We start from the raw sequence: 12,372 nt of genomic DNA on the forward strand, positions 1-12,372 counted from the left end.
GAGTAAGCAATTAAACCTACATCCTCTGTACATACATATTGTCAAGGTGCTTTAACTTGAAAAAATATATATTTTTCAACACCTTTCATTGTCAATCACTTAAAGCTCATATTAATGCTAACTTTACATTCTCAAGTATGCTCTTTACACAAGTTAGGGAGTGGAAGATTCTGGGAGATTTCTACTTTGGAGGTATGGAAAGAGAAGCAACAGGACTGTACACTATCATCACTTTTGTTTATACTGGCATTTCAATCGCTGGTGAGCAGACATCGAAAAAGTATAACCCTGGGGAATCAAAATAGGGGATACCATCCATGTGGTGACAATGTATGCCAGTGACATGCTAGTCCATGTAAAGGATCCAAAAAGATCTGTACTGCTTCTCCTCCAAGTGATGAGTAATTAAAGACAATCTCGGGACAACCTACAAATTAGAAAATATCAAAACTATTCCAGCAATTTGGGTTACACTGCCTTTCTCAATTATATAAAAGGTTGCTCTCATAAAAAGGGTTCAAAGATGTTAATTGGCTCCTTGTGTCAGTGAGAAGGGCAAGGTAATGCAGAACAGTGAAAATAGAAATTGCGAAAAGGCCCAGTGAACTAGATGGCATGAGCCTTCTCGATGTAGCATTATATTAGATGGTTGCACACTTACAGCAAGCAGTCAAATGGCTAGACCCATCCTTAAAGTGGAAACAAATTTTACTCCACAGAACATACGCATGGACACTCCTACCAAGCCTGCTCATGATGAATGGGAATATACTAGAAAAACACCCATACCTGATAGAAACATCTAAACACAGATTCCTTACCTTAGAATATTTCCTTTGTGTCAGATTGGATCTGGAAAATCTTGAGCAGTACCTCTGCGCACTGGTAGGTGGTATTCATCAGCTTGAGTCAGTGCCATCCACATTGGAGGTGACATTGTAGTGCCTATTTAAGTGCCGCCCCAGCACGCAGACATCAGTCCCTTTCTTTCCCGGCAAACAGTGCAAATCCAGAGAGCTGTCTCTGACATCTTTTTGGCCAGCTTTTTTTACTTTTTGTCAAAGTTTCAATTTTCTAACTTGCTCTCAGTGTGTTTGGGACATATCCCCTACAAAACCCTCTGTGTTCAAGCCCAGTGGGGATTGTCACCATCAAATGTCTCTGGTACCTGGGGTCGGAGCATGACCCCAATGCCTGGAATGACTACAAGTCAATGCACCCGAAGGCGATTCACAAGTGGGCGATGAAGCTCCTGGCGGCATGGCAGAAGAAGTCTAGTCCTGATCTTGTTCCCATGAATGCTCTTGAGGCCGTTCCAGGAGTCATCCCTGTGGACAGTCGCCTTTGAGGTCCAAGACCTCCTTGTCGAAATTGTGTGAGTCCAAGAATCACAACAAGAAGAAGTTGAAGCATTCTTCGGCTTCACCTGTTTGACCTCGTGCTTCAAGGCCCTGCCCTCCACTTGCTTGGCCAGCATAAAGACCCGCCCCGTGGTACACAGAGTTTCCTGGTGCTGGGGTGAAGACTGCCCATTTACAGATGTTCTATGAAACCAGGCATGCCATCTTTGGGGCTCAACTCCCTCTAGGGTGCCTGAGGTACCTTTGGACCCTAAGGAGCTGAGAGGGCCTCTGATTAAATTATCACTGGTGGGTTCACCCTTGATTCCAGCTATGCCCTCAGGATCCATCCCTGGAACCAAGGTGATGCTGCCTTGGGTACCACCAGCTACCCCGGCTCTGTTCCTGCCATTGCACCACCTGTGCTGCTTGACGACAAGCATGATACTGCCCCAATGCAGCCCCAGAACCACTCGATGCGAAGCCCGGCGCCTTCCAGGCCATACAAAACCTTGGACTTTGTTCCATTAGCGTCACCCTATGATCCCCGCAGGGGCAATGAGGAGGAGGTGTTTGGTTCTTTAGAGGAGGATCTGGCTGATGAGGAAAACTGGTATGAGGAGCTAGGAAATGCCAATGGCTTGGACACTTCCCCTGACACTGGCATGCTTTCCCCTCTGGGCCAGAATTTAGGAAAGCGTATTGTTTGCCACAGTGATGCGCAGGGCTGCAAATGTACTTGACCTTCATCTTATCTCTGTTGCGGTCCAGACAAGTGTCCTGAATGAGGTGCTTCAGGTGGTGCCAGGTACCCCACAACCATTGCTGCCCCTCAATGAAGCACCTTTTTGACACTCTCCTGGGGCCCCGGGCTCCTATGCATCCCTTGATTGACCAACTGTATCATGTCACCTCATAGGACCCAGCCTTTCTTTTCCACACCCTATTGTTTGTAGGCATACCCCAACCCTTGCCACATCTCACTAATAGCTAACAGAAGCCATCTTGCTTTACTCTGCTACGAAACTCAGCCTTCTTGGCTAATGGAGCTATTGAGAAGATGCCAGTTGCAGAGAGAGGGTGTGGTTGCTATTCCCACTACGTTCTGGTACCGAAAAAGGGCATAGGCCTCCGCCTTAGACCTACGCCTTCTCAATTCCTACATGAAGAGAGAGAAGTTCAAAATGTTCACGTTGGCTCAGTTTCTGGCTGCCCTCAACCCCAGAGACTGCTTGATAGAGTTGGGCCTGCAGGAGGCTCACTTGCATATCCCCACCCTGCCTTCCCACAGCCGTTACCTGTGGCTCACAGTGGGCCACGAGTATTATCAACTCGTTGTGCTCCCTTTTGGCCTCACCAGCGCCCTTTGGTGTTTTCCATGGGGATGACAGTGGTTGCAGCACACCTGCAGAGGTTAGGCATCCCAGTGGTGGGCATGCCACAGGCCATCGTCTCCCACTTCAGACTGCAGCAGACATTTTGCATTCACTGGGGTTTCCAATCAACATGCTGAAATCGCACCGACTCCCTCTCTGATGCTCCCTTTCATCTGAGCTATTCTGGACACAGTGCTTATCCTGGATATTTAGGCTATGATACCAATGTTTTTAGCCTGTAACAGGATTTTGGTGAGACTGACTCTGAGGCTGATGGGCTCATGTCCTCTCCTCCTGCATCCTGCTGGTAAAACATCCCAGCTGGTACATGTGGGCTCTGCAGCGGGATCTGAAATCCTAGCATCAGGGGAATCTCTCCGATCTAGTCCAGATATCAGAGATAACTGCAAATGACCTGCTGTGGTAGCTAACGAACTGCAATTGGGTCGACTGTAGATCCCTCTCTCTTATCCACCTGGATCTCACAGTGGTGACAGATGTGTCACTTCTGGGTTGGGGTGGCCATCTGAGGGAGGTGGAGATCAGAGGACTCTGGTCTCTGGAGGAGTCCTGGCTCCATATCAATTGCCATGTGGTATTGCAACAAACAGGGCAGAGTGGGGTCGTAGACCCTGTGCCAAGACGCTCTGCGTATCTGGACCTGCTGAAGCAACAAGACATTTTCCTGGTTGTTCAGCACCTGGTGGGCTCTTTGAGTGCCAGGGTAGATGAGCTCAGCCGGCAGTTGCTGGCGGACCACAAATGGCACCTAAATCTTGACACGCTTCTTTTCCAGAGTGGGGTGAGCCTTGGCTACATCTTTTTGCCACTGCCGAGAACCTTCAATGTCATGGTTTCTGCATGATGGAGTTTCCAAGGTTTCTCTCGCTCGGAGACGCATTTCATCTCAAGTGGAGCGCATGGCTCCTGTACGCCTTTCTCCCTAATCACTCCTGCCCAAGTTCTCAAGAAGATTCGGACGGACCGAGCCCAAGTCATTCTAGTGTCCCTAGATTGGGCTTGTAGGGCATAGTATCAAGATCTCCTGAGCATTGCTCCTTCAATTAGGCTATACCTTCGGGAGGATCTCCTGCTGCAGCAATAGGGCGGAGTGCTGCACCCAAACCCGCGCAATCTACAATTACATGCGTGGAGATTGAGCTGCAACAGTTGAGAGTGCTTGATCTTTCGCCTGAAGTCTATGATGTTACTTTGGCAGCCAGGCACCCTTCTACCAGATATATCTATATATGCAGTTGAGAAACGTTTCCGGTGTGGTGTTCCACACAACACGTGATCCCCTTTCCGCACTTCTTTTGGGGGCTTTATTTATTTTTTCCCTTGCCCTGCAAGGCCTTGCCTTGAGTAACGTAAAAATGTGTTGCCCATCTCAGCCTTCTTACGGCTACCTGATCTACGTTCCCTCTTGCAGTTACTGGGTGTAACTTGTTTCTTTAAATGCTTGCAGCATCTTTTTCCTCCTGCCCCATTTGTCATGCCTCAATGGGATCTGAACCTTGTTTTGACATTTCTAATGTGTACTCCATTCGAGCTAGTCGATTATTGTCCTTTATAGCTCCTCACAATTATGACTGCTTTTTTGGTGGCTAGAAGAGTGAGCCCTCCATACACCACGTATTTTTCCAGATAATCTTGTCCTCAGCACGTGTGCCTCTTTCCTCCCATAATGGTCACCCCCTTCCATGTTGGCCAGAATATCACAGTGCTTTGTTTATTACACTCCACCTCACCCTTCCAAGGGAGAGGAGAGACTCCATTGCCTAGGCCCTAAACAAGCTCTCTCCTTTTATACTGATCACATTAAAACCAACAGGGTGGACATTCATCTCTTTATTGGGTTTGCCAGGGCAAATAAGGGCAAGGCTGTATAAAATGCACACCATCTCCCGAGGAACTGTGCTGTGTGTTAAAATCTGCAACGCACTGGTGAAGAAACAACCTCCTTAAGGTGGAGTGAGAGCATTCTGCCCTTTCACAGGGAGCTCATCTATGCACAAAGTAGTTCTGTTTATTGCCAGGAACTACTCTGGCAATGTATGCTTTTTGAAACCCAGAAACCTAGAAGAAATTGCTCTTAGCCAATGTATTTTTTAAATTGATGAGGGCCCAACAGCTTCCTCAACAATAAAGTTTTGAGAACATCATTACAGAACAAGCATTGACAAAGCCAAAAAGCTGGCAGCCAAAGTCACCCCCTATTAGCTTTGCCAGTGCTTGTTTTGCTTTGACATTGCACAGCCTAGTAGACCCAGCCTACTTAAAGCACTGATTGGATCACACATGCAATAACCACCCAAGTGCCCCCCATTCTGAAAAGCAATTTCATTGCAGTGGGTGGATCTCTACTTCCTAAGTCAGACCATGCAACCGGAACAAAACCAGTTTCAGTCTGAATACTCCAGGTGTCAAAGAGACAAGACTCTAAAGAAACGTTTTCAATGTGTGGCCCTGTAAGTGTTGACCTTCCCCAAGGAAGTTATCTGAATGGTGGCCACACTTCTAGCCTTTTTCCAACTAACGCCCTCACAATGTCATGGACGTCAATTCGCCAAAATGCCAGGGGTAGCGGAAGTGACATCTCAAGCCCACTGACCTATATTTTCACTCACACAGACATGTTTACACATACGGATTCACTCTCATATAAACACACTCTCAACCGCAAACACGTGCTCAACCTGCTTTTAAAAGCATTTTTTTACTTACCTTAGCTGCCAGCGAAAGTAGTATTGCAGCTAGTTGTACCCCATTTTTATTACATTAATAGTGAATAATTTATTATTCGCTGTTAGGGTAATAAATTGACAGAAAGCAAGGAGGGTGTAGCCCTAGCCGACGTACATAAGGATGAGCTGCTGCTGTGTTCCAGGCACTGATGTTTATACCCTGAGGCCAGGGGCCGCACAGGCACTGCCAGGGTTCGAAAGAGGCAAGTCTACCCCTGAGGCGAGGGGCCGCACAGGCACTGTCAGGGTTCGAAAGAGGCAAGCCAGGGGTCACGGCTGCGACCCCTAAATGACGTCCACGCACGTCTTCTCCACCCACTTACCTGCTTTTTAACGACCTCTCTTCCTCTCTGGTCTCCGGCCGAACGTGTTTGCCCCTTGCCACACAATCACATCAAACTGATACAGAATCTGATGACGGGCCACTGCGTGCTTTTCAGCAATCTTTTATGAAAACTGGAGGATGCAGATTTGCAGAAACAGTGATTCGTAACAATTAAAATTAATGAGCTTAAAAACTGGCAAAAGCCTAGGCCGAACTTTATTAGCAAAAGACAAGTGGCGAGGTTGGTTAAGTTACAGGGGCTGTCAAGCGGTCCATGGGGGCTGCAGGGATGTTCATTGCAGTTACTAGCTGCGCCAGTGTGACACCGGTAAAACTGAAAGAACCAAACTGCTGCTTACATCCACCCTCGCAAAGACAACTGGCTTACGGTGTTCCGTGGGGCAGTGAAGGTCCGATAAATACAGGGAAGGGGAGAACCAACATTACCCAGTTATTAACTTGCCCATTATTTAACATGTTACTGTCTCGTGCTCTGAAAGGCATTATTGCCCGTCAGAGAGTAAGTTCCAAGGCAGGTGTCGCCAGTTGCACTTATTATGGATAAATGCTTTCTCATGTAGGAAGAGACTTTCACTTAGTGATTAAATCTACAGACCCTGACGCGGGATATGATGATGTTGACGAAAACGAGGAAGAAATACTTCCATCATCACCCGGGGACATCCTGTTAAAACCGGAAGAGACTAAGCAGTTTCCGAACACTACGCAGAACATTACCACACTGGGCCTGCCGCTGCACAGCCAGAACAGCACGGGTAAATGCATTTTCCTTTTTCTGTGATGTATCTATTGAAATATCAGAAAACGCAATTTATCAAAGCTTTTTACAGACCAGGCATAAACAAGCTAGCCAACGTTAGTGAAATTCGGAAACAGAGTTTGCAAATTGTAGCAAGCTTTACAGGTTGTAGGGGACAAAAATATTATCTAACATAAATATTGTAGCCTAAATTTCATTTACAAATATACCGATGCACTGGGTGTTTTCCATTATCAACTACAATGAGGCGAAAATTTATAAACAATATTTAGACACAGTATTTTTGACTGGCATTATTTAGGCCACGATAGTGGCACCATACCTCCCAAACAAGACTTATGTCCCATATTTACAATGCAAGACTACAGGAGTAAGACTATGAATAGGCCTCATTCACAGGTGGGCAGTTCAAGGACATCTGACAAAAAAATATGTATTTCCTGCCAGCCTCGTTGCCCCACCTCACTTAGAGGTTTGGGTGAATGTGGTTTTCCTGATGTCTTTTGTGTCGTCTGCTCTACTGTCTGGAAAACTTAGTGTGGACCTGATGTCTGACGAATGGCTCCAGAGGTGCTTCCTTATTTAGGACAGCCCTTCCTACACCATGTCTGACAGTATTTAACTTGCTATGAACTCTAGGTATGCAAAAGCAGTCGCGGACCAAGAAAGCCATTTAATGTCCCCAGACACTGGAAGACAGCTCCCGGCACACACAGAACAGTGACTATATCATTTCCCAAATTTGAAATCCCACTTTGCATTCTCTTTCTTAGGAAATAGAGTAAGTGCTAAAAGTCTGCCAGAATGGTGTGGCATGACAGACCTGCCACCACTGTGTTTTTTCCTACATTACGACTCCCGCCATGGATGTGGGAGCTGTTTCAGAGGAAGTTGTCTGAGAAGTGGCAGATATCTTTAGATGTGTTATGCTAGATGTGGGTGGGGTAGCAAAAGTTGTGATTCCGCTTCACCAGCCATCTGGAATTCAGCCAGTCATACATTAAATTTTCCCCCTAATATTTAACGGATTTGTGTGCTGTCCACACAGAGTTGAATTTGTGAAAAGTAAAATATTCGGGGTCCTCTGTGAGAATCTAGTATAGGCAAATTAATATTGCTCTACATGAGCAGTATAGAAATAATCCCCATAAGAAGATTCCTCTCTATATTGGAAAGTCAATGAGCCCAGTGGGCATATGCAGAAATGAGCCTCACACTGTGCATATTTTCATATCATTTTCACCTACTGCCATTTTTAATGTTGTTGGCCTTTGAGTTCTAACTTTGGTTTCGAGAAAGCCTTACAAATAGAAGACTGATGTGTGACTCCTAAACAAGTATAGTGTAATTTCTTTGGAGCAAAAGCATATTCATGACCTGTTAACTTTTTCTGATATCACACGGTATGAGTTAGCGTTCTGTAAAGAAAAAAAAGAAAAATATGAATGACTGGGTTAATATGTCCATAGAGAGATGACACTGATGCATTTTACACAGAGGAATAACTAAAATACTTTTCACCCAAGACTAATGATGTAGATGGTGTTTCCTTAACCATCTCCGGGTGTAACATGTATAGGCTACTGGTTATCCCCCTGTCTATTGCCTAATTAGTGCCTATATTTAACTCACAGAAGGGAGGTACTTTAATATCTACTGGCAGTATGTGAGCAAGGAAGAAGAATTGGTTGAAATGACGTTATTTCTGATATTCATATAGGATGAAATGGATTTCCGTTCTATATTAGTACAAGGTGACGTTCGTTTAGGGGTGAGAGGCTGGAGCGCTGTATAGCCCCTGGAGCACGGGTCGCACGTAGGAGGGAGGGGCAGTGAGGCGGTAGATGTCACCTTTCTGCCAGTCACTCTGACACCTGATGGATTCTGCTCCTGCCCTCCCGGCATTTTACAGAACTCAGTGTCTTGGACTCGAGTCGGTAGAATGACAATCTTCGGCTGTTCGAGCCAGCCAGCCAAGACCCTCATAACATTAAAATGAAGCCCCCGAAGCATTTTCGACACACTGCCTGTCACCCCAATGCCCACACGCGACATTACCCCACTGCCCTTCTTCTAAGTCATTTTCGGAAAGAGCATATACATTGCACCAGCGCCTAACAGCTTTGCTCTATGGACAGCACGTTTGCACCAGTTTCAAAATGACCTTTTTGGTTATTTGGTGATAATGCCGATTTAGCACTGGTTTTAGGTGTTTATCACATGCCACTTCAGACTGGCTAGATCCCAGTACAGAATTACACCACCAGTGGAATGTATGTGCTCTGTACGCAAAAAGTTTCTCCCGAGTGGGAACACACTGTCTCGTTGCACGCTGATTTGCAGGGGCCTTTTTTATTCAGTTGAAAAAAGGACTGATTCGATGTGAATACGCCCGCTGTGCCTTCCCTCCTCCCTCCCACCCCATGTCCCCTCAGGCTGCACGCGGTACACTTCTCTCTGCCGAATGTCCGGCCCTGTTCGCTCACATACACATACTGAAAGCTTTAAATGTGTTTTTTATTGCCGTAGCTTTCCGCCCCACACTGCGACGGAGCGTTGACATTTATCAAGAAGTTGTTTAACTAGAGAGGGCTCAGGTACAGCCTGGCGCAATCAATATCTAAACGGCGGCTAATTTAGCGTGCGGCCTCATTAACCGCCTCCCTATCTCCTCCCTCCCCCAGGTGCGGCCGAGCGGCGGATAATGGAGTCATTGCGGCGCCGGAAGCGGCTCTCCCGCCCTCCACCTCACGGTGAGTTCAGCCCGCCGAGATGTACACTAATCCAGACCCTCTCAGGTGGAGACGCAGCCGTTCAGCTGGAAGGCCCGGGTGCTTTCTGGGCCTCGTGCTGATAATGTATCGTCATCTGCATTTATCTATATGGATTCCTTGAATCGAAAGTGCTCGTGAGGTGGAAGGGGTTGTGAGTGGTTGATACGGTGACAGGGTGTAGTGTCAAGTATACCCTGTCTTGGTTTTTTTCATTTCACCCTTTTAGCTAATGGCGCTTTACAGATGGGGCCCAGCAGTTTTGTGTTTTGTGATTACAGGTCCCAACATGAGTAAAATGAGCTGGCCCGGCCTGGCCGAAAGTGTCACAGATCAAGAAAGGGGCCACATGGGACGCAGTGTTTCCAGTCCAGCGCTTTCCTTTTTCAAACCATGACGATCTGCTGTGTTGGTCCCTTTGGTTCCCTTGAAGTGGTCCACTCTCAAAATACACTAAATTGTTAAGCGGAAACCGGAATTGTCTTTAGGGTGTCCACACAGCCCCTTGATCGGCCTATATGTTGAGTATAGCGGTTCAGCACTTCAGAACACAACCCATCTTTCCCCTGCAATTGTTGCTGATCAGGCTGATGTGGCATAACAAACCGCATTAATGTATTGGTATAATCAGATATAAAGAATTCTAAAATATACACTTCATACAAACACATTTTATATAGAAGAGCGCACACAATTCCATATATTCACTGATGCAACATTATCCGTGGATAGACTGCATCACTTATGACAAATTCACCCTGTCTACGTCCTTTACTAGACAGAGCAACACAAACCACAACTGAATCATTTGAAGAATGAACAGTCACTTTCCTTCATTGCACCCTGTGCAGTTCTGACTCCGTAACCCCTTAATATTGGATGAAGCCATTTCCTTCTCCAAGGTGTCCACGAATTGCCTGAGTGGAGTCAGTGTAGGACCCATTCCTGTCTCCTCTCTCACAGTCGGTTGTGTTGCTAGCAACTTTGCCTATGTCTTCCGTGTTCCGTTGACTACAGTAGTTGGTAAATACTCTTCACACCCTTACATGAAAAGGGTGTGAGGAGTATTTACCAACTAAGGTGAACAATGCAATGAGGAGGTTATTTAGCGTGGAAATAATGAATAACTTGCACATTCACTGCAGCTAGGGGCATGACTCCACATTATCACAGAAACTATGTGCGATTCTATTTTTTGCTTTCCTAGGCCAATGTAGTCTAAAACTTTAGCCAATTATTTGGATTGCAACTGGAGTGTACATCTTATAATAGATTTATTTATTAAATGCATGACCAAGACTGAGGTGATCTGTCCCTGATGACACCTAGTAACATTAGATGCTACTGGGGCAGGTAAGATCGTACACCACACCCAAATTTGTCTCTTTAACTTTGTCTGTCTTTTCAAGGTCTGACATTGGGCAACTCCTTTTGATTTTACTAGAAGTGTATGTATAGATTTGGCGTTAGCCAAGCAGTTTTGATTTTTACTAACATTGCATAAATAAATGCTTACTTTTAGGGTGCATTCAGTAAACCATCTTCGTGCACTACTCTTCCATTGAGTTATTCCCGTTTTTCTCCTGCCCACTGCAGCATACAGCATGGGGCACTGGGTCAGCCTACTTAAGCCACTGGCTAACTTCATTGTGAGTGACAGTGTTCTGTCATTGCTAAAGGAAGACATACACATCCACAGTATTTCCCTTAGTAACAGGGACTACTGTGGCAATGGGGACTTTCTGAGACCAACAAAAAAAAAAAGATTTTATGTGTAGCTATTTTTTTACATTGGTTAGTGTGCAACAGCTTCTCCAAAAATATAGTTTTACATAAACCATTACAAAATAAACACTGACAAAGCGAAAAAGCTGGTGGCCAACACCAGATCTATTGGCTTTGACAATGGTTGTTTACTACTGAAGCCATATTTTCTTGGATCGTGCACAAATTCTATAGATAGCTCTGATTTCGGTTATACCCATACCAAGAACTGGGAATAACCTGGAGTGAACAAAGCATTGCACAACTCCATCAAAGAGATCATATGGTCATGGTGGACTACCGCTTACCTAATCAATGAAATCCCATCAACCTGAAACTGAAATGGCCATAAACAATACCAATCAATGTATCAGTCAGTCACATATACTGAAGTGCTTCTACAAAAAAGAATAAAATACCCAACATTATAAAATGATTAATAGCACACATTTTATAATGTAGTCTGAGAAAAAAAGTAAAATCTGTATTAATAATGGTCAGAGGGCCATGTCATGACATTTTCAGCCAGTCCTGGGCTTTTTTTAGCCAACTGTATTTTGTATTTTTGGAGTTGAAGCCCTATACTTGTAATGACAGCTGTGAAAAAGCCATTGCAGACTGAAGGTGTAAGACATGCTTTACTACTATGTAATTGAGTTACCTGCTGTGCCTACATATCCACATACTTTCAATGCTAAAATATCAATCAATCAATCAGTGGATTGTAGAGCACAACTTGTCACCCTGAGGGGTCTCCAGGTCCTGGGGGAAAGGGGGCAACTGTGTGTCTTGGCGGGCAGGTGATGGAGGTTGAAGAGCCAGGTCTTGAGCTGTCTTCTGAAGACTTCTAGGGAAGGGGTGGTGTGCAGGTGGAGGAGGAGGCTATTCCAGGATCTGGCGGCGAGGCGGGAGGAGCAGCCTCCGAGGTATTCTTGATGGATGCGGGAGACGTTGGCCAGGGCAAGGTTGGCTGATCGGAGCTCTCTTATAGTTCGATGGAATGTGATGCATTTGTTGATATAGGCAGGCCCAGAGTTGTGGAGGGCCTTTTAGGTGTGTGTGCGAGGAGCTTAAAGGGGTACCTTTGCTGGACTGGAAGCCAGTGGAGGTATCTGAGGTGGGGAGAGATGCTGGTTCTTCTAGGGATGTCGAGGACGAGTCTTGCCGCGTTCTGGAGGGTCTGAAGGTAGTTCATGAACTGCTTCATGGTTCCGGCGTAGAGTGTGTTGCCGTAGTCAGGATGACTGGGAATGAGGGCCTTGGTGACA

At 45.8% G+C, this 12,372-nt stretch overlaps 1 protein-coding gene across 1 annotated transcript in view; it reads left to right on the plus strand.

Annotated features, from left to right (window-relative positions):
- Positions 1–12,372, plus strand: part of LOC138288093 (collagen alpha-1(VII) chain-like) — a 963,348-nt gene that overhangs the window by 933,360 nt on the left and 17,616 nt on the right. Inside the window, exons 98-99 of the mRNA XM_069229319.1 lie at positions 6,370–6,564; positions 9,254–9,322. Coding sequence (XP_069085420.1) covers positions 6,370–6,564; positions 9,254–9,322 — 264 coding nt within the window. The remainder of the gene's footprint in view (positions 1–6,369; positions 6,565–9,253; positions 9,323–12,372) is intronic.

Source organism: Pleurodeles waltl, chromosome 4_1, assembly GCF_031143425.1.
Source record: "Pleurodeles waltl isolate 20211129_DDA chromosome 4_1, aPleWal1.hap1.20221129, whole genome shotgun sequence".
Classification (NCBI taxonomy): Eukaryota; Metazoa; Chordata; class Amphibia; order Caudata; family Salamandridae; genus Pleurodeles; species Pleurodeles waltl.